General features: G+C 41.5%; 2 protein-coding genes across 2 annotated transcripts; both read right to left on the reverse strand.

Annotated features, from left to right (window-relative positions):
* Window positions 1-90: 90 nt before the first annotated feature.
* LOC118388380 (short transient receptor potential channel 4-associated protein-like) lies at window positions 91-15043 on the reverse strand. The gene is made up of 17 exons (XM_035777380.2): window positions 14722-15043; window positions 12156-12284; window positions 11921-12037; window positions 11661-11718; window positions 11348-11403; window positions 11112-11240; window positions 10769-10970; window positions 10334-10540; window positions 9511-9602; window positions 9272-9403; window positions 9087-9145; window positions 8889-9004; window positions 8449-8753; window positions 8216-8316; window positions 7903-8023; window positions 5232-5438; window positions 91-3958 (listed from the first exon to the last, which is right to left on the reverse strand). Exons 1-17 carry the CDS (start codon window positions 14845-14847, stop codon window positions 3851-3853), a joined length of 2265 nt encoding a protein of 754 aa, XP_035633273.1. The 5' UTR covers window positions 14848-15043; the 3' UTR covers window positions 91-3850.
* A 251-nt stretch (window positions 15044-15294) lies between these two features.
* LOC118389460 (src-like-adapter 2) lies at window positions 15295-22505 on the reverse strand. The gene is made up of 7 exons (XM_035779366.1): window positions 22374-22505; window positions 22147-22246; window positions 21980-22066; window positions 17408-17511; window positions 17074-17223; window positions 16228-16360; window positions 15295-16032 (listed from the first exon to the last, which is right to left on the reverse strand). Exons 1-7 carry the CDS (start codon window positions 22444-22446, stop codon window positions 15897-15899), a joined length of 783 nt encoding a protein of 260 aa, XP_035635259.1. The 5' UTR covers window positions 22447-22505; the 3' UTR covers window positions 15295-15896.
* Window positions 22506-25629: the final 3124 nt, after the last annotated feature.

A 25629-nucleotide genomic window follows, 5' to 3' on the forward strand; every position in this document is an offset into this window, starting at 1 on the left:
TGGAATCTTCAGGAAATATCATTGTTTTCACAGCCTGACGTTCTGAGGCAAGATGACCCACTGAACAAAATACACCACACACATTCGAGAGAAAGTTGAGAATGTATTATGATTATCCTTATATTAAATTCACAAACAAGACTGAAATAAATGAAGTTCAACATTAGATGAACAAAAAGAGTGGAAAATTGAATCTTAGGGGGAAGATGGTGGACTTTGCGTCAGGATTGAGAGTCTATATATATAGTCTGTATAAGGTAAGTCCAATGCACACCTAACACTTCCTAGGTACAGATGGCTCCAGTGTGATATTGATGAATTACAAACAAGTGTTCATATGATCACCACCCCCATATCCAATGTCAAAGCAAAAGCTCCACATACAAAAATGATTTGATCATGTTTCAGAAACATGTTGAAGTCTAAATGATAAAGGTTTGCTGAACAAATTTCTCTAGGTACACACACAATCATGCTTTTTAACCCAGTCACTGTTATACCACACACAGTCAAAGGAAACTAACGTGCAACATATGGCAAAAAACTAAGATTTACATAAAATGTACCTAATGTAAGAAGGGTAGTACAATCAAATTCAAATAATTAAGCACCAATTAGCTATTTATTCAAAATATCAAAAAAGACAAACTTTTTCTCAACATGTATTGGATGTAGAGTATGAAGCCTGCTTTCTCATATATATATATATTCTTAGCGTAAAGCAAATCTGCAAAACCACATTATGAATGGATTGCTTTTATACATTCATTCAAGTGAACATACGAAAAGGTTTAAGAAAAACATTTGAACAGGATTAGTTCCACTTCGACACACACTGAGTGACAAAGTGGTTCAGTCCATATGGTGTTGGGTTGAAAAATGCTGTAGCTCAATCATTTGTAATTTTCTTGGATTCTCATTTAAAATAAATAAACTATTTCACCTTTATTTAACCAGGTAAGCTAGTTGAGAACAAGTTCTCATTTACAACTGCGACCTGGCCAAGATAAAGCAAAGCAGTGCGACATTCTTTTGTTGGAGAGAAGCAAAATGCTTACTCAGCTCAGAATCCATTTCCACGACAACGTCAGCACATTCTAGCCAAAGCAACATGACCACACCCATTCCCTCTATAGCCAATCAGAGGTGAAACCAAGCACAGAATCATCACACAAAGACGAATGAAGATTGTCTGTCTCGGCCGGTGGTGAGAGAAGAGAAGTCAAGAGTTAAGTGGTCCACTGGGGGAGCAACAAGCAAGTGATGCAGCACAGAGTGGCTGTTTTGTTGAAGGCCGTTCATGCTAAGAGGATTTAAGAAACCTTAGGGCGGCAGGTTGCATAGCGGTTAATATCGTTGGGCCAGTATCCTTACGGTCGCTGATTCGAGCCAACCAGGTGAAAAATCTGTAGATGTGTCCTTGAGCAAGGCACTTAACACTAATTGTTCCTATAAGTCTCTGGATAAGAGCGTCCGATAAATGACTAAAATGTAAAATGGAACCGTTGCGAGAAGTGTCTGGGACAGAGAAAGTGGGTTTGAACACGAGAACCTGCATAGTTTATTATTCTATAAAACCACCCTTCACTTGATGGATACAAAAATGAATGTATTTGATCAAAATAAGTGTTAAAATACAATAAAGAATGCACACAATTCCAACAGTGCATTTATCTACAATTTATTTACTAAAAAAAACTAAAAGCAATTATCTTAACAAGACACAAACAAAAATAGTGTCTGAAAAACAAAAAGGTGAAGTCAATGGGTTGGTGGCATCTTGGGAGTGGTACTTCTGTCCAAAGCCCCATCTCACCCACCACATGGCCCCACAGACTATGAACCATAAACAGATCCACAAGCTACCTGGACGGGCTGAGTAAAGCCACAAGCACTGGTCAACTAGATTCATCCTAAAAGAGACAGACCAACATCCATACAGATCAGTGAAGATGCTGTTAATTCAAAGACCACTGGACAAGACTGATGCCACCTCTGCATCCAATCATTACATTTACATTTAAGTCATTTAGCAGACGCTCTTATCCAGAGCGACTTACAAATTGGTGCATTCACCTTATGACATCCAGTGGAACAGTCACTTTACAATAGTGCATTTAAATTGTGTTGTGTGACAAAACTCCACATTTAAGTGGCCTTTTATTGCCCCCAGCACAAGGTGCACCTGTGAAATGATCATGCTGTTTAAATCAGCTTCTTGATATGCCACATCTGTCAGGTGGATGGATTATCTTGGCAAAGGAGAAATGCTCACTAACAGGGATGTAAACAAATGTGTGCACAAAATTGGAGAAATAAGCTTTTTGTGCATATGGAAAACTGCTGGGATCTTTTATTTCGGCTCATGAAACCAACACTATACACACATTCAAACTATTGACTTGTACTGTGTGTATGAGTAGGTGTGTCCCAAGGGTTTTTATTTTTACTATTTTCTACATTGTAGAATAATAGTGAAGAAAGACATCAAAACTATGAAAAACACACATGGAATCATGTAGTATCCCCCCAAAAAAAATATTTATAATAAAATACGTTATATGTGACTTTATATGTGAGATTCTGCAAAGTAGCCACCCTTTGCCTTGATGACAGCTTTGCACATTCTTGGCATTCTCTCAACCAGCTTCATGGAGTCACCTGGAATGCATTTCAATTAACAAATGCTGACATTGACCTTAGAACGGTAGAAATCTGTCCTTTGTTTCCAACCGCGTGTCTTTGTGACGCAGAGTAGGTGAACGGATGATCTCCGCATGTGTGGCTCCCACCATGAAGCATGGAGGAGGTGGTGTGATGGTGCCTTGCTGGTGACACGGTCAGTGATTTATTTAGAATTCAAGGCACACTTAACCAGCATGGCTACCACAGCATTCTGTAGCAATATGCCATCACATCAGGTTTGGGCTTAGTGGGACTATCATTTGTTTATCAACAGAACAATGACCCAACACACCTCCAGGCTGTGTAAGGGCTATTTGACCAAGAAAGAGAGTGATGGAATGCTGCATCAGATGACCTGGCCTTCACAATCACCCAACCTCAAACCAATTTTGATGGTTTGGGATGAGTTGGACTGTAGAGTGAAGGAAAAGCAGCCAACAAGTGCTCAGCATATGTGGGAACTCCTTCAATACTGTTGGAAAAGCATTCCAGGTGAAGCTGGTTGAATACCAAGATTGTGCAAAGCTGTCAAGGCAAAGGGTGGCTACTTTTTGAAGAATCCAAAATATATTTGTATTTGTTTAAATTAACACTTTTTTGGTTACTACATGATTCCATATGTGTTATTTCATAGTTTTGATATCTTCACTATTATTCTACAATGTAGAAAATAGTACAAGTAAAGAAAAACCCTTGAATGAGTAGGTGTGTCCAAACTTCTGACTGGTACTGTATATATCTATTTTGTTGCATCGTACAAATAGATTTTTCCATATATTTATGTAATATATAAACAAGGCTTCATTTGATTTCACCTAAAGCAAACCACCAACAAAGGAGTATTTCAAGGTCCAATATATTTCGTTACTGTGGGGTCTGGGACAGGTGCAGTCTTCTCTTCTTCTCCTTCAAAGAGAACAGGAGCATAGAGTGAAGATGTCCAGCATTGTAGAATCATCCCTATTATCTTCAGTAATGGCCCCCTGGCCAAGTTACAGACAGCATAGCAGCGAGTTGGTGTCCTGCCGCAGTCACATAGCACTTCCAGGTCGCTGGATGACCCTTGATCTGGCTATGCTATTTGGCGGGGTCATCAACCATGATAGGTGTCCATACCCCGGCAACCCACGACAAGCCCAGCCCAAACTCTCCTAGGGTTAACACCCTAGCAACACTCATCTATGTAGCTGGCTATGGCACACAGAGAAGTCCTGTCTGAGCGTAGCAGCACTGACACGGTCTCATTCCAGTAGCTGAAGGGGATGCAGGAGCTCTGAGGGAGAGAACAAAACCGAGGGTTAGACTGGTGAAAGACAATTTCCCCAAGGAGGAGAAGGGGATATACATTCATGGTAAAAAAATATAGAAAAAATCCTGATGTGAAACTTCTCTGCCCGCAAACATCTAGAACGCCTATTAAGAAGACGCCCAGTCTCCGGGCAAAGACAGATCAGATCAACTCACTTCCCCACATTTATCACCTTTCAATGCTGTTAGCTAGCTACATGCTCCTCTAACCCCTTACACTCGTGGAAATTGTCCTATATGGCTAGAGCCAAATTTAAATGTTTCTAACAAAATAACTATAAAAAGCATATGCATGACCATGGTAGCAACTGTTGGTTTTATGTGCATTTTACATTTACTGTACTTTTCTGAGCATTTGTCAATAACGAGATCTGAAAATACTATAGATACATTCAGTAACATATGAGAATTCATTGACATTTTGGAGTCGGTGCAAGATAAGAAAAACCAATGACAAGGGTTTGAGTGAGAGGTCTAACTGGTGTCTCCAAGTGGCCACACACCTCTCCAAACTGGGCATAGTTCCTAAGCAATTTCAATGCACTTTCTTCAACTTTTTTGGTGCTTTTTTTGAGCTCTCTGAGCTTTGCAATTGAGGAACTGAAGCAAGCACACTTATACATTTCTGTTTGGAACACAGCTCCTGTGTCCCCACCATCACACAATTATTGTTGTTTGTGCAATCTCATTCAGACAACAAATGTACAAAAGTAGCCTAATTAGCGGAAGGAATAGGGGCATCTTGTCGTGCACGGTGCTGTCAGTCAAAACCCATACAGCACTCAGAAGCGAAGAGCCTGAGCCCTGATGTCATGTATACTATGTTACTGTACAGCCACTGCATTCCAATTTTGGCACGGAGCAATGAAAACATCTGCCATTTTTCGGGATGACGGCGTGTGACAGGAAAGGGCTACTTCGGAGCATTAAAAGATGTCAAGTTGAACATTGTTTGCACAACACCAGAAATGGTTTCTCATTTGAAAACGTATTTGTTTTTAATAAACAAAAAGGTAGTGGACTGCCTAATGAAAACATAGTATAAACGTATGGGGCTAGTTAATGACAGGCCGGCCAGTCTACAGGCTGTAAATAGATAGTATAGCAGAGAAAGCAGGCTTGATCAGGTGGGCTAATAACATTTGTAGGAAAGATATTCTGAATGTAAAATATACTATTGGTGAGTTTGACGGTTTTTCCCTGTTTGGGACGGATCAGGCCAAGAAGAGTACACTCACGTTCTCCAGACAAGTGCTGTCCTTGTCCCTGTTGAGGTAGTGACGTTGCCAGAAGCGCAGCAGGTTGTGGAAGTTGTTGAGCAGGCAGCCGGGGTACTTCTCTGTATGCTCCTTCTCTCTCAGGGCTTTGAGATAGAAGGGCAGCTTGCCCCTCCTCCTGGCCAGCATCAGGACCACTAGGCTGGTGTTCAGACAGCTCACATTCTCCTGGGCAGGGCAGAGGGGGACAGGTGAGCACCACATGTGGGAGAACGACAGCCTCAAACCCTCAGAAACTGGGGCTACATTAATCTTAAAAAAGCGGTACAAGGTGGTCTTGCTCTCGAAAACTCTAGGCGGCAGTCTGCCTTCTCCCTACAGTTTTCTGCTATTAGCTTTGCCCACGACTACCTCATGTGAACTACAACCCCGACACTGTGTTTTAACTTTTAAAAACGTCAATAATAATCATTGCTTACAATATGGCTTTTTGAAACATATGGTCCTTATCTTTCGTCAGAGAGAAAGAATACTTAAAATACAGATCCATACAGCTACGGAGCCTCCATCCTACTAAACTACACTGTAGCAGTTACAGAACCATACAGCCACGAGTGCCTCCATCTGACCAAACTACACTTCCTGAGTTGAGCCGAAACACCTGTGTGTAAGTGTATGCTAGATACAGTTGAAGTCGGAAGTTCACATACACCTTAGCCAAATACATTCAAACTGTTTTTCACAATTCCTGAAATGTAATACTAGTAAAAATTCCCTGTCTTAGGTCAGTTAGGATCACCACTTTATTTTAAGAATGTCAGAATAATAGTAGAGAGAATGATTTATTTCAGCTTTTATCTCTTTCATCACATTCCCAGTGGGTCAGAAGTGTACACTCAAATAGTATTTGGTAGCAGTGCCTTTAAAGCTTCCCACATTAAGTTGGGTGAATTTTGGCCCATTCCTCTTGACAGAGCTGGTGTAACTGAGTCAAGTTTGTAGGTCTCCTTGCTCGCACACGCTGTTCAGTTCTGTCCACAAATTTTCTATAGGATTGAGGTCAGGGCTTTGTGATGGCCACTCCAATACCTTGACTTTGTTGTCCTTAAGCCATTTTGCCACAACTTTGGAAGTATACTTGGGGTCATTGTCCATTTGGAAGACCCATTTCCGACCAAGCTTTAACTTCCTGACTGATGTCTTGAGATGTTGCTTCAATATATCCACATAATTTTACTTCCTCATGATGCCATCTATTTTGTGAAGTGCACCAGTCCCTCCAGCAGCAAAGCACCCCCACAACATGATGCAGCAACCCCCTTGCTTCACGGTTGGTGTTCTTCGGCTTGCAAGCCTCCCCCTTTTTTCTCTGAACATAACGACGATCATTATGGCCAAACAATTATATTTTTGTTTCTTCAGACTAGAGGACATTTCTCCAAAAAGTATGATATTTGTCCCCATGTGCAGTTGCAAACCGTAGTCTGGCTTTTTTATGGCGGTTTTGGAGCAGTGACTTCTTCCTTGCTGAGCGGCCTTTCAGGTTATGTCGATATAGGACTCGTTTTACTGTGGATATAGACACTTTTGTACCCGTTTTCTCCAGCATCTTCACAAGGTCCTTTGCTGTTGTTCTGGGATTGATTTGCACTTTTCGCACCAAAATACGCTCATCTATAGGAGACAGAACGCGTCTCCTTCCTAAGCGGTATGACGGCTGCGTGGTCCCATGGTGTTTATACTTGAGCACTATCGTCTGTACAGATGAATGTGGTACCTTCAAGTATTTGGAAATTGCTCCCAAGAATGAACCAGACTTGTGGAGGTCTAAATTCTGAAGTCTTGGCCGATTTCTTTTGATTTCCCCATGTTGTCAAGCAAAGAGGCACGGAGTTTGAAGGTAGGCCTTGAAATACATCCACAGGTACAACTCCAATTGACTCAAATGATGTCAATTAGCTTATCAGAAGCTTCTAAAGCCATGACATAATTTTCTTGAATTTTCCAAGCTGTTTAAAGGCACAGTCAACTTAGTGTATGTAAACTTCTGACCCACTGGAATTGTGATACAGTGAATTATAAGTGAAATAATCTTGTTGGAAAACTTACTTGATGTCATGCACAAAGTAGATGTCCTAACCGACTTGCCAAAACTATAGTTTGTTAATTACAAGAAATGTGTGGAGTGGTTGAAAAACGAGTTTTAATGACTCCAACCTAAGTGTATGTAAACTTCCACATCAACTGTAGCTAATGAGCATAGGTGGTCGCGTCTTGTCTGTTTTCCGTAAACAAGCGATGTAACATGGAGATATGGCCGTGTGGGAACACTAACCCTAACAAGGTGTATCAATTTAACCTTTTGTTCAAAATAATAATAATCTCACTGATATGAAAGATAAGGTCTTTAAACATCCAAAACTGTACCGTGATGTGTTAATATTCAGATTGAGCAACGGGGGCTTTAACAAAACTCCCCCGTACAGAAGACGCCTTCATCCTATGACTTATGTGTAATGTAATGTAACACAGTCATGATCAAGGGCTAAAGGTTGTCCAATCCTAGCAAACATACTGGGAAACGTTATTCTTCTTTCTCGTGGGCTGATGTGTGTGTGTGTGTGTGTGTGTGTGTGTGTGTGTGTGTGTGTGTGTGTGTTTTTGGTGTTAGAGAGAAAGAGGGTGGAAAGACCTGTGTGAGAGTCAGCACATTGATGATGTTGACCAGCCTGAAGAGGAAAGACAGTCTGTTCTCCACCATGGCCAAGTAGGACAGCAGACAGCATTCAGACAGCACCTCCAACACAATCAGCAACAATTACATCATAAACAACACCTTTATAATGCAGTCAAGGCTTGAATCTATCCAAACATTGGCAGCTTGAGATCATACATCTGACCCGCTGTCATTGGTCTATTCACTTGCTATGGGAATGAGTGGGTGTTTACCTTTTCTGTCAAATCAAATCAAAAATCAAATCAAAGGGTGTTTACCTTTTCTGTCCTCTGTCTGTGTCTCGAAGCGGTCCAGGGAGAGAATGATGCAGCGCACCAGCATGTTGGAGTCTATCAGGGAACTGTTGATCTGGCTCATGAAGGTCTGGAACTGCAGCCGAGCCAAACAGAGGGATGGGACACCCAGCATTATAGAACACACAGAACTCTGGGGACAATGAGGACTGACAGGGTCCTCTCACATTGTGGGGGGGTTGCTATTTACTGAGTGTTTCACCTTCACCTTGTTATCTGTGCTGACGTATATGTTGAACCTCTTGAAGGCGTCGATGTTGAACTTCATGAGTTCCCCCAGGAGGTCGAAGTAGCTCTGCAGGACATCTTTGGACTTACAGCCACTGTATATGATGCAGAACAGCATGTTTTCTAGAAGCCCCCTCTTCAGCAGAAACATCTGGTCTGCATAGGTGGCTCCACGGAGGAAACTCTCCACTGCCCTGGCCTGCCAGAACCTGAAGGAGGAGTCTGGAGGCTCCTTCTTCATGACAGTGAGGAGACGAGTGAAGAGACCTTTCTTCCCATCACACACTAGGAGACAGGGAGAGAGCATTTGTGTGACACACAATATAGTATTTAATTTGAGTTCAGAGAACATAATGACTCTTTTGCACTGTAGTGTGAAGTATTGAGGGTGGAGTTAATGATGGGAATAGATGATGGAACCAGATGATGCATACCTGTCTGTATTGACTAACGCCTCCACCTCTGGAATGTTGGCCTTCAGAGAGATGGCACTCAGCTCGTTCAGCTCCTGACTGTTTAGAAGCAGGTACTTGTTCCTGAAATAAATGAAATGTTGTGTGTTCAATTCAAGTGAAGCTAGCAGGGAACTTTCAGTCAGACTGTTTGAAAGTTACTCACTCATGGTGGTCGCTGAAGCTCTGGAGAAGCCTCAGAAACGGGATCTTGAAGGATATTTCCTAAGGGAAGGACAGAATCAGAGTGATTAACATTACAATGTTTATAACACTGCAATGGTAATATGAACCCAGAGCAAGGATCCCCAAAAAATGTACAGTGATAGCGGAGAGGAGTGTACTGCTTACAGGACTGCAATCACAGTTCTCATTCTGGCCATGCAGCACATGATTAGATAAGGTGTACTTCCTCCAGATTAGCTTGTCAAACAAGTTGTTGAGACCTGGGATCAGACGGAACTCTGCTAGCATCTTGTGTACCTGAAGAAGAAACATAGTGGTCAAATAAATGCAAACAGACAGGAGTGGCTACTCCTACGGTAGCCCTGCATTGGGTGAGTTATCTGTTTTGGCCCCTAGCCCCTCACCTGGTTCCTATGACTACCCATAAGCAGCACACAGAGCACGTACAGCACCTCCACCAGATCGACAGAGGTACAAGGGTAGGTGGCAGAAAGGTCTTCACAAAATGGATCCGGGGATTTCCCACAGACCCGATTATGCATAAATATATTTTTTAAATATAGAGACCCATTCCAAACAGACCAGAGGACAACTAGACCTGTTCCATAAAGACCTCGTCGGATCCAGACCCGTTCCGAACAGAGTGTGGTAAGCAGCAGAAAAGTCCTTTTTTAACCTACTTTATTACCCGGAGATGATAAAGCGTGAGGAGTGAGAGAGAGATGCCGATCTGCCAGGCGGGGGGGTACCATGGGGAGCACGGGGAGCAGGGAGGGATAGACAGCAACCAAGATGATTCGCGCTATAGTAGATAGTTGCCATAGCTAGGTAATTTATCATCCAATATGATTATGTAGTACCGGTCTTGACGGCATCAAACTGGGAGAAGCTAGTTAAGCTAGCTAAAGGCTAATTGAGGATGCAGTGCATGCGCTTTCTGATCTGACAGTTAGAAATCACAACAACTCCATTTAGAATATTAAGTAGCAGCCTACCTGTTGGCTCTTGGTCGATATAGCCTATCTTGACTAGATATCTCCTAACTTTTGCCACACACGGCGCCTCTATGACTGTAGCCTATTGCCAGTTTGATTACTTATGATTGGCCAACAACAAGCTACACGCGCCCCACTCCACTCTTTGTATAGTACTATAAATAAGCATTTCATAAAGAGAATGGTTAGACCTTTTCAATGATAACTGACGTTTAAGGCAGTGGTACAGAGCAGGGGAGAGGCTGCTGACCTGTGCTGGTGTGCTCAGCCTCCTCCGTGGCCATCTGCATGACGGCGTCCAGCACCAAGGCGTTGTCAAGCCACATATACCAGTCCTCCACCTCCTGCAGGAAGTTAGACGCCCCCGTGGCCTCAGACACCTTTCTGGTGGCCAGCTTACACAGGCGCTCGATGAAGCCCGGGATGTTTAGGAGGGTCACTGGGAACAAGGAGGCAGCAGAGTGGGCTCATTCAAAGATCATGTACTCTACTACAGTTTTAGGTTAAGGGCTGAGAAAACTTTTGGACAGATTAAGGGCATCAAATCAAATAAATACTACAAATCAACAGATGAATTAAACAAATCCTTCAACAAGACCCAATGATAGGGTAATTGATCTAAAGAAAAAGGTAATTTCTCCACTGTGTTTCTGTATCCCTGTCCTACCTTGGTTGACCTCTGCACATGAGAGGCTAGAGTCTTGTTTCTGTTGGGCATTCTTGGCCAGCAGGGTGTGTTTGTCATCATTCCCCACGTCGGGTTCTGAGACTGTGACAGAGAGGATGCGGCAGAAGTTAGCCAGCTGCTGCTGGTTAAAGCTCTGGACCAGACCAGACAGGTTAGCAATCCCTTCCAACTGGATCATCGCCTGTGGCAGAAAGAGGACCAACATATGGGTCACCATTGGCATAAGATGACCATGGATATAAAATCTCCACCCAGCGCAAACCCACAAACTCTCTCGAGGTGAGCAATATTGTAAAAGATTTTGATGTGAAGTTCCTCTGACCTTCTTGACTCCGAGAATATCCTCGATTAAAGCGGCAGTCTGTAGAAAAGCCTTCTTATTCGTCATCAAGGTAAAGAGAAACAGGGCAAAGTAGTCTCTGGCTGCAAGGCTCTTTGTTACCCCTTCCGTCTGAGAAAATTAGGGGAGAGATTTAATGATTAATGAATGTTTATATTAAAAAGGCAGACATTATTCCTTTTTTTAACAAAATGATGTTCTGCGGCAAGTGTACTTACACATATGCAGCAGTTGTAAAGAACACTAAGGCAGTCATTGACCAAGTCATCATTCACTGCAGGGACAAAACATAATGAATGTACTTCATTCTCCCGGATAGTCACCAGTTGAAGTATCCTGGGGTAAGGAATGTTTTGGGGATTTTCAAGTCCCTTAGTTGAGACCTGATCCCCCATTTAAGCTGGGTTGAAGTGCATTTTGGGTATACCTTTTTTTACACACTCATGAATATCAATGTTCCCCGATGTGAAAAGCACAGCTTTTGAAGTTATATCAGACCTAAACATATCACACCTGACTTTTTCTACTTACTTTTAGGTTTCTTCTTTTGCATAGTGAGTGTAGGCCTCATCAAGATCTCTACAAGCAGCTTTTATTGGAGGAAAAAGAAGCAGCAATGAACAAACTTCATATCCCACCTGATAATATCTCAGAAGGCACTGATACACAAAGACATTGCAGGATGAGGTAACATGGTTGATTCAAGACATACAAACAGGTAACTGATACGTTTCCACCACAACACAGAACATAGGAGTAACAAGCGCATAATAAACCGTATGTTAACTTACATCGACTCCACCAAAGAGGTCAAAGGTGTATGTGATGGGAAAGGTTGATTCCTGAGCACTCTTCCTGTATTCTGTGACAAAAGACATCGCCTCCATGGAAAGTAGGGATGATAGTTCCTGTTATGAGGAACTGATAATTAGGCCTTGTCTTAATCTTAGAGTAAATGGCCCAAAATCAGCAAGGTTAAAGCCTAGGAGCTTTACTGATGTAGTGGTGTGTATACTATGTGGGTACCTTTAGTACACTGTGTGTGTGGGAGAGGTTACTGTTGGGATGGCTGCTTTCATGGAGCTCCTGCAGCAGCTCGGGGATACTGTGCCATTTGGCGTGCTTATCCCTCTCCTGGAGAAGAGCCTCTGGGAGCTGGAACAATGAATTAATGGTCAATACAGGAAATATACATGGACAGCTTAGAAAATGTATCCAGTATGTAACGGTGTCAAAAGAACACTGACAGTTGATCATTTTACCCTACCCTCTGCACACAACCTCAAATCAGATTAAATAAGTCTAGGTCTTCGATGTTGGTGCCAAATAAACACATCCTCTCCTAATTCCAGTTGCAGATGCTGTCTCTTGGCACCGGTTAAGTCTGAAGTTATTTCAAATCATGCCCAACTGAAATCCATTACAAATGGAACACAATACATAACTTTCAGTTCTCATAGCTCAGTTATTACGAATGAGAATCAAACTTCCATTTCAGACTTTTTATTGGAATCAGTGGAGCAACACATAGGCCTTTGGGGCAAGTTGGCAGTGAGTTGAATAGGTCACTTTTCACCACAATGGAATTCGATGGGCTGGGTGTCTGAAAGGAGAATTCTAGAGCTAAGTGCTTTTCATGTCAAATATACAATTCAAGGAGATTTAAAAATCACCACCACAGAATTCGGCAAATCAGATCATGACTCTGTACTCCTGCTTCCTGTATACAAGCTGAAGGAAGTAACAGGAAGTAACCATGAGAAATGGTCATCAGAATCAGAAATTATGCTTCAGGACTGCTTTGCTAGCACTGATTGGAATATTTGCAGAGACTCAGTCAATCAAGTCAACGAGCTAACCACCTCCGTCACTGGCTTCATTAAGCAATGCATCAGATCGACGTTGCCCCCAAAGTAAAGGTTTGCTGCTTCCCCAATCAAAAACCCTGGATTAACACAGAGGTTGGCACTAAGAGAAAGGACAGGGCTACCGCACAGTTCTATCACAGATAACCCAGATGCTAGGGCTGAGGACAGGAACAAGATGTCATGCTATGACATCAGCAGATTCATCAAACGAGCAAAAGGACAATATAGGAATAAGGTGGAATCACATTACACATGCTCCAATGCCCACAGCATGTGGCAGGGATTACAAATGAAGACCCAGCTGTGATCTTCCCAAAAATGCCTCTACCAGATAAACTCAATGCATTTCATGTACGTGTCGACAATAACACAGTGCGCGAGGGCCCCCACTGAGGACTGGGTGATCTCGCTCTCCGAGGCTGACCTGAGTCATCACTCAAGTCAACACTCGCAGGCAGTAGGGCCAGACGGTATTCTAGGGTGTGTTCTCAGAGCATGCGCAGAACAGCTGGCCGGCATTTTCAACCTCTCCCTGTCCAATCTGTAATCTTAAACTGACCCAAGAACTCTAAGGCTTCATGCAACAATGACTACCACCCTGTAGCACTCACATCTGCAATCATGAAGTGCTTTGAAAGGCTGGTTACGGCAGATATCAAGTCAATCACACCCTATACCTACTCAAATTTGCATACTGACCCAACAGATCCATAGACGACGCAATCTCAATTGCACTCCACACTGCACTCACCCACCTAGATAAGAAGAATATGTACACTATATATATACACAAACGTATGTGGACAGCCCTTCAAATGTTTGCTATTTTGGCAATTTCAGCCACACCAGTTACTAAAATCAGGCACACAGCCATGCAATCTCCATAAACTTTGGCAATAGAATGGCCTTACTGAAGAGCTCAGTGACTTTCAACGTGTCACCATCATAGGATGCCACCTTTCCAACAAGTCTATTCGTCAAATTTCTGCCCTGTTAGAGCTGTCCCAGTCAACTGTAAGTGCGGTTATACGTGCCCAGTCACAGTCCACAAATGGGCGTGGCTGGTATCGTCACGTAATCACCTGTGCTGTTCATCCAGTATAAACCCACATTATTATTATCCCTAGTTAGATGGAAGAAACAGCCTGTGTGAATACAATGTAATGGTTTACTCCCAATCTGCTGATGAAACCCATAACCAAACATGCTAACTAACTGTTTCGTTAACCAAACTAAGGGCATTAGCTAGTAGTGCACACTTTCAGTTGAGGAAACCCATGTTGACGTTAGCCAGCTAATATAACATTGAGTAATATAACTAGCTAGAGATGCCAATTGCATGTATAAATGCGAACAAACAAACCAAAGACGTTAAGCTAGCTAATAGTTAGCTAAAACGGGCATCCTGGATCAACAAGAGTTAGCTAGCTAGTGCAGGCTACATGGAGGTTCTCAGCTGGCACTGTGTAACTCGTTCACGGTGTATATTCCAACTTTGTCATGTAAATGAACACATTATTGAACACAGCCAGCAAATGTTAGCCACCTAACCAGCAAGACAGGCAAACAGCTACTTCCTCCCGGCATCCTGTGTGTGCCTGTACTGTAGCTAGCTAGTTACTGTACTAGCTCTCTGCAGGGTTGCAAATGCAGGTCCCAGGCTTGATTGAGTCTTGCTCCCCCTTTTCAGATCGTTTCATTGTCAAGACAGAGTTGTGTCTTACCTGTGTCCCTCGGCTGAAACCCCGGCCAACGATCTGACTATGTCTGATCTTTGCAATAATATTTCCATTACGAACACTTCGTTTTCCTCCAGTCCAAGGGGACTCCAACCCCAGAAGCGTCGCCATTATTTGTTATCCCTGAACTGTTCCAAGCAGGAAGATTTAGTTAGCTAGATCTCATCAGATTCCACAGTCACAAGGTCAAAATTGGCTACAATTTGTTTGTGTTAATTCAAGGTTAGGGCTAGGCATAAATTAGCGGTTAGATTTTAAGAAGATCAATTGTAGAAATGGGCGGTGTTTATGACTTTGTGGCTATATAAGCTTGTGACGACCGCTAGGTCTTGATACGCATATTCAAAAGTAGCGGCATCTAGTGGTAGGATTTGAAAATAGTTTTGACATGGGACGCTTTCTCCGTGTGGCCCAGATAACTACAGCATCTGTTGTCTTGTTTTGATGCTCTTCTTTGTATGAAAAGGTTGGCAATGACAAGAAACAAAACTGTCATATACAACTGAATTTATTTATTCCTAATTCTCACAACCAGAGCATGCAGAACCATGCTGCCACGAGCCAAATGCGCTAAAAAGTCAGAATTCGTTTCAAGTTAGTTCAGACATGGCATTTCATTCATATACAAATGGATTGCAGAGTAACAGATTGCATATCAAACTAACAATCGATTCAACATTTAGTACAATTAAAACGTTCTTGTCGTTCAGTGATCTTCCTTCTTTGGTAAATAAAAGAAATAGACCAATGCATGGGCATTTCTGTGTGGACAAGCAGAATGGAACCTTCCTAGAGCTGAAAGGAAGTGCTCATCACATCATAATACCAAAGACACTACAGATAATACCTTTCGGTTCCAGGCTCTGAAATGTGCTATTGAGCACAAGCACAGCTACAGCATTAGAAGACTTGAGAAGTGCCACATAACATGGCTTCCCTGTGGCTACCTGAATCCTAACACATCAAAACATCAAAACCATTGATTGTGCTTGTAGTTTTCATTTTTTTCATTGTGGTTGTAAATGGTATGCTTACTTCTATCAACTTCCACTATGCTTTTATGTAGATCATCATTTCTGGCCTAGGACCATTACACCTACACAACAGCAGACCAGACAGCATAATGTCTGGCTATTTTACTCTCATAGTCCTCCCTTTCCTCATGTATCCCAGTGTTTGCCACAGTTCTGGCAGCTGGCCTCTGTCATATAGAGGTATGAGTTGACGGCCTCCCTCAGACCTTCGCTCACTAGAGAGTCCTCTGAATCCACTCTGGCCTTATTCAAGATCATTGAACTAGAAAGACAGAGGCATATGGCATGTGATTTACTTTTAACTACCATCAGAATTCGTCATCTTACAATGTGTATACAGTGCAATTGATTGCATAGACAAATCATCACATTTAATTTCATATTGAAAAACAGTGAAATAAATAGTGTGTAGGTCACTTTGGACACAAAATATGATAGATTTAGGAATGTGCCCCACCTGTCTACGTCATTCCAGTTGAGTGTGGGCCTCCTGATAGCTTTGGGATACGGTCTGGTGGTCAGGGTACTTTGGTTTGAGCCTTGGATGATGCAAGGCTCCCTCAGTAAACAGCACAACCCATCTGCTGACTCTGTGGATAGACACGTTTCCAAATGTTTAAAACACTCTGTAGCCAAAAAACTCCTTATGATTGACAAGAGTGTGCAAGCTGTCGTCAAGGCAAAGGGTGGCTACTACGAAGAATCTCAAATATAAAATATATTTGATTTGTTTAACACTTGTTTGGTTACTGCATGATTCCATGTATGTTATTTCATAGTTTTGATGTCTTCACTATTATTCTACAATGTAGAATATAGTAAAAATAAAGGAAAACCCTTGATTGAGTAGGTGTGTCCAAACTTTGACTGTTAGTGTATTTTTCATGTGTAAACCCCCATGTTAAACACCAATGGCATTCACTGTTGATGGTTTATATTTAGGATAATGTTTTACAGCTTTGTCAATATATATATATTTTTTTTTCTTCAAAAATCATCTTCATGTATTATTTTATATACTGTATATTACATGTGATGAGGCCGCAGAGAGCCAGAGATAATTAAGACACCTGTGATAATCTGAAGTACCCAAAAGGCCACTAGATGTCATCTGATTAAAAACATGTTGTTAGTGTACTGTTACACTTCGAAGGTTTCCAGTAATATAACCTCCCCTTGCAACCCTAGTGAACAGATCGCTACAGTAGTACCATACAGTCCGCCCTATTTGCGTACTAGAGTATGAACTGTGCTACATATTTAATAATAATGCACTTGAGCGTGTTGATGGGCTTGTACCCACCAGAGTAGTGTTCCACTAATTGGCCCAGGGAGTAGAAGGTGAGGCTGGGGGAGATGTAGAACCAGCCGTTTTGGAGGCGACAGATGCGGTAGTGTTTCACTGTGGCCAGATATGAGTCCATCTTCACAAGGACTGAGAGGGAGTAGGTTTCTGTGAGTAAAAATAACACCGGACTCTTGTCACGCTATAGTCAAGAAAAAGTGCACACAATAGTTATTGTGCTTATATCAATTTTTTTTTTAGATAACTCATGGGAACATTTTTAAAAACTTTACATAACATTCACTAAAATTAATTTAATGAAATGAGCGTAAAGCCATGAACATCACATAACCTGTGTTTGTCTGACTCTCTCGGATCAAGAAAGCCCCTGTGTGATTGTGTGGCAGCAGCAGCAGCTCCTCTGCATTCAACCTGCTGATGCCATTATACTGCCACCTGATTAGAGCGGGATGAGAAAGTAAAAATATTGACTATCAGAAGAAGAAGAATATACAATGAAACTCCCACTACTAGGAAACTACAGTAGTAATTTCCTACGGTTGTAGACCTACAAACTAAGAAAATAGGGTTCTTGGGAAGGGTGATGGTGCTATGTGGAACCATAATGAACCCTGTGAGCCATTCAATGGTTCTTTGTGGTTCACAAAATATTTTTTTTCTCTTTTAGTGATAAATAAAATGAAGGAGCGGGAGCTCATTAGAATAAGTGGTTTGCTCACAGCTCTCTTTGTACAACTGTGTGTTTGTCATTCCAGTTGATCTAATCTGTTGTGTTATGCCATTACACGTTATACATGACTATGGCCAGTGACGGTGTCTTGTGAAAGACTTACATATGGCCTTGTGTGAATTGAGAACGGTAGAATACAATTCATCAAATGGCCACCGGGCTATTTACATTGACCCCCTCCCCATTTGTTTTGTACACTGCTGCTCCTCGCTGGTTATTATCTATGCATAGTGACTTCACCCCTACCCCCATGTACAAATTACCTTGACTAACCTGTACCCCTGCACATTGACTCGGTACCGCTTGCTATTGTTATTTTATTGTGTTACTTTTGATTATTTTTTTTACTTTAGTTTATTTGGTAAAAATTTTCTTATCTCTTGAACTGCACTGTTGGGTAAGGGCTTGTAAGTAAGCATTTCACAGTAATGTCTACACTTGAACCCTGTATGGTTCTTCAAAATGATCTACAAAGAAACTTTGAGATTGAGAAAGGTTCTTTATAGAACCATTCTCCATAAAGGTTCTAAAAATAACCATTAGAAAGGGTTCTATATAGCCCCAAAAGGGATTGTAACCATAATGGAAACCTTATTTTGGTGCTATATAGAACCAGAGAAATGGTCATTTATAGCACCATACAGGTCTAAATTAGAACCTTATGAGCAGGGTTCTTTATATAACCTTTAAAAAATGCTATATATAGATATACAGTGGGGCAAAAAAGTATTTAGTCAGCCACCAATTGTGCATGTTCTCCCACTTAAAAAGATGAGAGAGCCCTGTAATTTTCATCATAGGTACACTTCAACCATGACAGACAAAATGAGAGAAAAAATCCAGAAAATCACATTGTAGGATTTTTAATGAATTTATTTGCAAATTATGGTGAAAAATAAGTATTTGGTCACCTACAAACAAGCACGATTTCTGGCTATCACAGACCTGTAACTTGTTCTTTAAGAGGCTCCTCTGTCTTCCACTCGTTACCTGTATTGATGGCACCTGTTTGAACTTGTTATCAGTATAAAAGACACCTGTCCACAACCTCAAACAGTCACACTCCAAACTCCACTATGGCCAAGACCAAAGAGCTGTCAAAGGACACCAGAAACAAAATTGTAGACCTGCACCAGGCTGGGAAGACCTAATCTGCAATAGGTAAGCAGCTTGGTTTGAAGAAATCAACTCTGGGAGCAATTATTAGGAAATGGAAGACATACAAGACCACTGATAATCTCCCTTGATCTGGGGCCCCACGCAAGATCTCACCCACGTGGGGTCAAAATGATCACAAGAACGGTGAGCAAAAATCCCAGAACCACACGGGGGGACCTAGTGAATGACCTGCAGAGAGCTGGGACCAAAGTAACAAAGCCTACCATCAGTAACACATTACGCCGCCAGGGACTCAAATCCTGCAGTGCCAGATGTGAGAGCATTTGGATGATCCAGAAGAAGATTGGGAGAATGTCATATGGTCAGATGAAACCAAAATAGAACTGGTAAAAACTCAACTCGTCGTGTTTGGAGGAAAAAGAATGCTGAGTTGCATCCAAAGAACACCATACCTACTGTGAAGCATGGGGGTGGAAACATCATGCTTTGGGGCTGTTTTCTGCAAAGGGACCAGGACGACTGATCCGTGTAAAGGAAAGAATGAATGGGGCCATGTTTCGTGAGATTTTGAGTGAAAACCTCCTTCCATCAGCATTGAAGATGAAACGTGGCTGGGTCTTTCAGCATGACAATGATCCCAAACACACCGCCCGGGCAACGAAGGAGTGGCTTCGTAAGAAGCATTTCAAGGTCCTGGAGTGGCCTAGCCAGTCTCCAGATCTCAACCCCATAGAAAATCTTTGGAGGGAGTTGAAAGTCCGTGTTGCCCAGCAACAGCCCCAAAACATCACTGCTCTAGAGGAGATCTGCATGGAGGAATGGGCCAAAATACCAGCAACAGTGTGTGAAAATCTTGTGAAGACTTACAGAAAACGTTTGACCTCTGTCATTGCCAACAAAGGGTATATAACAAAGTATTGAGATCAACTTTTGTTATTGACCAAATACTTATTTTACACCATAATTTGCAAATAAATTAATTAAAAATCCTACAATGTGATTTTCTGGATTTAAAAAAAAATGTTGTCTGTCATAGTTAAAGTGTACCTATGATGAACATTACAGGCCTCTCTCATTTTTTAAGTGGGAGAACTTGCACAATTTGTGGCTGACTAAATACTTTTTTGCCCCACTGTATAGCGGTAAAAAGGGATCCGTTATGGTTACAAGACAAATAACCCTTATTTGGCAAAATATAGAACCATTTGTTTTTAGTGTGTACATTACATTTTCACACTTCTCCGCACTGTTAGGAAACTCAACTGAAACTACACCTCCAATCATACCCCACTGAGGGGGGATGATGATGTCATTGAGAGCGAGAGAACAAAATAACTCTGCCTACATACACTAGAAAGTCACAGTTCACCTACACTGTTAGAGAAAAAGCTTACTCGGCTGTCCCCACCCTTTGAAGAACCCTTTTTTGTTCTAGGACCAGGAATAACTATTTTGGTTCCTGGTAGTACACTTTTCGATTCCATGTAGAACCCTTTCCACAGTGGCTTCTACATGAAACCCCAAACAATTCTACATGGAACCAAAAAGTGTTCTGCTGCACTGTAAAAAAAAATCTAGTTGTTTCAACTAAATATTCTTAAGTACTTTTCAGTTAATGTGTTACCTGAATTTAACCTTTTTAGTTTTCCCAAATTTAGCTCCAACATGAGGAAACGTAGGAAAAAATTTAGTCAACTTTAAATGATGTGTTTGCTCAATTTGTCTCAAATGTTCCATCAACTCGACATTTTTGTTTTGACATTTTACAAAGGAAAAGACTGTGAAACTAGTCACACACAGTACATGATTGCATTCTGTATGTTCATTTATACAGTAATTGGCATTCAACATGACCTAATCTGGGATTTGAACTCACAACTTCTTGGTTCACAGGATTCCAATCTTCCTGCTACACACCTGTATTGCTACACTTTGCACTTCAAAGTAAATCTGAGCTCTGTTAAAAATACATTCAAGAAAAACTATTTATCATAGCGATTAAGGAGTAACATAAAAATAGAGAAATATGACCTACCAACATTAGATAACTACTCAAATTAAATAAGTTAATGATGAGAGAATAGTCAAATTAACTGATTATTGACACAGACATGGTGGCGTAGCAGGAAGGTTGCTGGATCGAATCCCTGAGTTGACAAGGTAATAATCTGTTGTTCTGCCCCTGATCAAGACAGTTAACCCACTGTTCCCTGGGCGCCGAAGACGTGGATGTCGATTAAGGCTGCCCCCCGCACCTCTCTGATTCAGAGGGGTTGGGTTAAATTTGGAAGACACATTTCAGTTGAAGGCGTTCAGTTGTACATCTGACTAGGTATCCTCTTTCCCCTTTAGTGTACATGTAACAGTATAATTTTAAACCGTCCCCTCGCCCATACCCGGGCGCGAACCAGGGACCCTCTGCACACATCAACAACAGTCATCCATGAAGCATCGTTACCCATCGCTCCACAAAAGCCGCGGCCCTTGCAGAGCAAGGGGAACTACTACTTCAAGGTCTCAGAGCAAGTGACGTAACCGATTGAAACGCTATTTAGCGCACACGGCTAACTAAGCTAGCCGTTTCACATCCGTTACCCTCACCCCCCTTTTGACCTTCCTCCTTTTTTTTCCGCAGCAACCAGTAATCCGGGTCAACAGCATCAATGTAACAGTACAACTTTACGTCCGTCCCCTCGCCCATACCCGGGCGCGAACCAGGGACCTTCTGCACACAACGACAACAGTCACCCTCGAAGCATCGTTACCCATCGCTCCACAAAAGCAGCGGCCCTTGCAGAGCAAGGGGAACTACTACTTCAAGGTCTCAGAGCAAGTGACGTAACCGATTGAAATGCTATTTAGCGCACACCGCTAACTAAGCTAGCCGTTTCATATCCGTTACATACACACAATCTCCCACCCTTAAGTGGAGTCCCCACCTCTCTCTCTTTCCTATTGATGAATTCAAATACCCACTCTCTCATGACATCCACTCATCGTAAACATCTGTGACAGTCAGAAATAAAAAGTGAGAGCAAGTAGTAGTTATCTTACCTGTTAATTACTTTGGCAGTGTAGTTGCTGGGGATATAACTCTCATTGCCTGTCATTGTGGATCGCACCACCCAAAAATCCCCATCGCTGCAATTAAAGAGATCAGTGTTTTCAACCAAATTACCACATACACTACATGTACAGCTCCATGCAGGTATGACACTTACTCTAATAACACCGTGAGCCTCTCCCCTATATGGATGCTGGATTCCAAGGGACCTTGGGAGGGGATGTCATAGAGGGATACCACCATGGGCCTGTTATCGTCTAAAAAAAGAAGAATGTTTTTTAATAGTTGCAATCAGCATTCAGGCTGGCTGGAGGATTCTTTCAGATTGAGTTAACAAATCAATAATTCAAATGACCTATGGAAGAAGCTGGTGTTTAGTCTTACCTGACATTGCAGGTTCAGTTGGATTCTTCAGAGTTGGCATATTGGACCATACTTTGATCGGGCAAGTCCCCATGACCAGCTGCTTCTCTAGCTGTATGTCTGGATGGCTCCTTAGGCTGAGAGAGAGGAGTGTACTGTCATCTATCTTCTTTTGTCATTCGGGTTACACAAACAAGATGACACAGGGACAGAATTAACCACAACAAGAAACCATAATTTCCTCAATAATCTGACAAGTTTCCATTCAAAAATTATTATGACGAGCCCTTATGATCTAAACACTGACTCTGACAAAATAAAGGGTTCAGGTACACTTTACAATACACAGGCCTTACTTTTATAACTACCAGTGGAATAACTTTTCATTAGTGTAAATGCAATAAAAAGTGCTTCCATGGTACTGTATGTTAATGAGTTCTAAAGTAAAACTGAAACTTACTCACCTTATTGAATTGGTGTTTAACTGTTGGGTAATTATGGTGGGTCACCACACACAGCTGTCTATATCCTCCTCTGTGTAGCTGATATACACTCAGCAAAAACCAGTGCTGCAACTAAGATCATGAGTGTTATGTGTCCTGTCTTCAGTGTCTGTCTGAACACTGTACATTCAAATGTATGTGTACGTGTATGTGTGCGTGAGAGTGTGGGATAAACACCCTGTCCTATCACAATCCTGGAGGAAGAGAAGGTGTCTCCCTCTGCTCCGTTTCTTGGGTACTCTATCTACACAGGACTCAAGACAGAGGCCCACTCGATGAGGACAGGTTTTTATGTCTCTAGTAGCTTTCTGTGATGCCAGTTCCTGACATCCTGGCACAAAACAGTGTGTATCGCGGGGTTGACATCATTTTTCATGTGTATAGTATGCACAAAAACATGAGATAAAAATTCTGCTTAAATGACATTCTACTTTTCTAGGCTAATGTAATCTATCAGCAATCAGCATCAGAGCTTTGAGTCATGAATACACCACAAGAACGTATACGCCTACCGAAAATACCATAACCAGCTGGGAGGACTGAGTGTGTCAGATTTACAGTAATATGTATACGCTTCTCTGAAAACAAGTTGCAGATTCAAATGAAGTAGAGGAATGTTACATCCTGTAATGTTATGATGCATTTGATCAGTGTTTTTTCCACAGCACTCTAAATATGTTATTATTCTATACTGTAATGGGTAGGATATGTACAGTGGGGCCCGAAATTAGTGACATCCTTTGCTCAAGATGAGCAATAATTACTATATAAAATATATCATTCTAATACTGAGATATATCGTATGCTCAACATCTTTCTGAAATTCTATTATTTTAATCTAATGCATTTGCTCAGAGAAAGAGATTTTGTTCAACAAGCCATATTGATTTAATAATGCTTGGCACCCCTGACAACATCAAGTGTGTGATTCTACAAACTTGTTGCATGCATTTGCAGTTAGTTTTGGTTGTGTTTCAGATTATTTTGTGCCCAATAGAAATGAGTAGTAAATAATGCTTTGTGTCATTTGGGAGTCACTTTATTGTAAATAAGAATATAATATGTTTCTGAACACTTGTACATTAATGAGGATGCTACCATTGTTACAGGATTCTTCTGTTGAAGGAGAGGCGGACCAAAACGCAGCATGGTTATTTTGATACATCTTTAATAAAGATGGAAATAGAACAATATACAAAAACAAGAAACGTGAAAAACCGAAAACAGCCCTATCTGGTGTAACAAACACAAAGACAGGAACAATCACCCACAAAACCCAACACCAAACAGGCTACCTGAATATGGTTCCCAATCAGAGACAATGACTAACACCTGCCTCTGATTGAGAACCATATCAGGCCCAAACACAGAAACAGACAAACAAGACATCCAACATAGACTGTCCACTCAGATCACACCCTGACCAAACAAAACATAGAACATACAAAGCAAACTATGGTCAGGGTGTGACAACCATGATTATGGATAATCCTGAATGAATCGTGAATAATGATGAGTGAGAAAGTTACGGAGGGTCAAAGATCATACCCCCAAGACATGCACACCTCCCCTGTTATTGTTAATGGTGCAGTGAATCTCCTCAGAGGAGGAAGGGGAGGACCATCCTCCTCAGTGAAATTTCATGAAAATTAAAATAGTGAAACATTAAACTATACTAAATATATTAATGTCACCAAATAATTCATTCAAACACATTGTTTTGCAATAAAGGTCTACAGTAACTTCAACAGCACGGCCGGGGCTAGCACCATGGTGTAGCTGGAGGACAGCTAGCTTCCGTTCTCCTCTGGCTACATTGACTTCAATACAAAACCTAGGAAACTCATAGGCCTCACCCCCTTCCATAGACATACATGGTAATTATGACCACTTCTGGAGGACGTGGTCAAATATTTTTCATTATGAACTGACATATTGTCCATCCAATCATAGGATTAGGATCAGAGAATTAACCTAGTGTGTTGTATTGGGGTTGTGCCACAGAGCATTATGGGGGTTGAGAGGCTTGGTGGCATTGTTGAATAGAGATTGAGAGAGAAAAGTGTCGCAAACGCCATTATATCAAAGTAGAAGAAGAGAGTAAAGAGTGATAGTTGAGAATTTTGGGGATATTATTCAACTCAAATAAAAAAAATCTAATTCCAGGAGACGGGGAGGTATATTATGAATTGTTTTCTTGGTTTCAGAACTTTATTTCTGTGTCCAGTTAGCAGTGGTGTAAAGTAGTTCAGTAAAATACTTTAATGTACTACTTAAGTCATTTCCTTTGGGTATCTGTACTTTAATTTACTATTTATATTTCTGACATCTTTTACTTTTACTTCACTACATTTCTAAAGAAAATAATCGACTTTTTACTTCATACTTTTTCCCTGACACCCAAAAGTACTCGTAACATTTTGACTGCTTAGCAGGACAGGAAAATGGGGCAATTCATGCACTTATCAAGAGAACATCCCTGGTCATCCTTACTGCCTCTGATCTGGCGGACTCACTCAACACAAATGCTTCATTGGTGAATTATGTCTGAGTGTTGGAGTGTGCCCCTGACTATCTGTAAAAAACATAGAAAAAAAAGAACATGGTGCTGTCTGGTTTGCCTAATATTTTGTATTTTTATTTTATTTATTTCACCTTTATTTAATCAGGTAGGCTAGTTGAGAACAAGTTTTCATTTGCAACTGCGACCTGGCCAAGATAAAGCATAACAATTCGACACATACAACAACACAGAGTTACACATGGAATAAACA

The sequence above is a fragment of the Oncorhynchus keta genome, chromosome 10, assembly GCF_023373465.1.
Source record: "Oncorhynchus keta strain PuntledgeMale-10-30-2019 chromosome 10, Oket_V2, whole genome shotgun sequence".
NCBI classification, from domain to species: domain Eukaryota; kingdom Metazoa; phylum Chordata; class Actinopteri; order Salmoniformes; family Salmonidae; genus Oncorhynchus; species Oncorhynchus keta.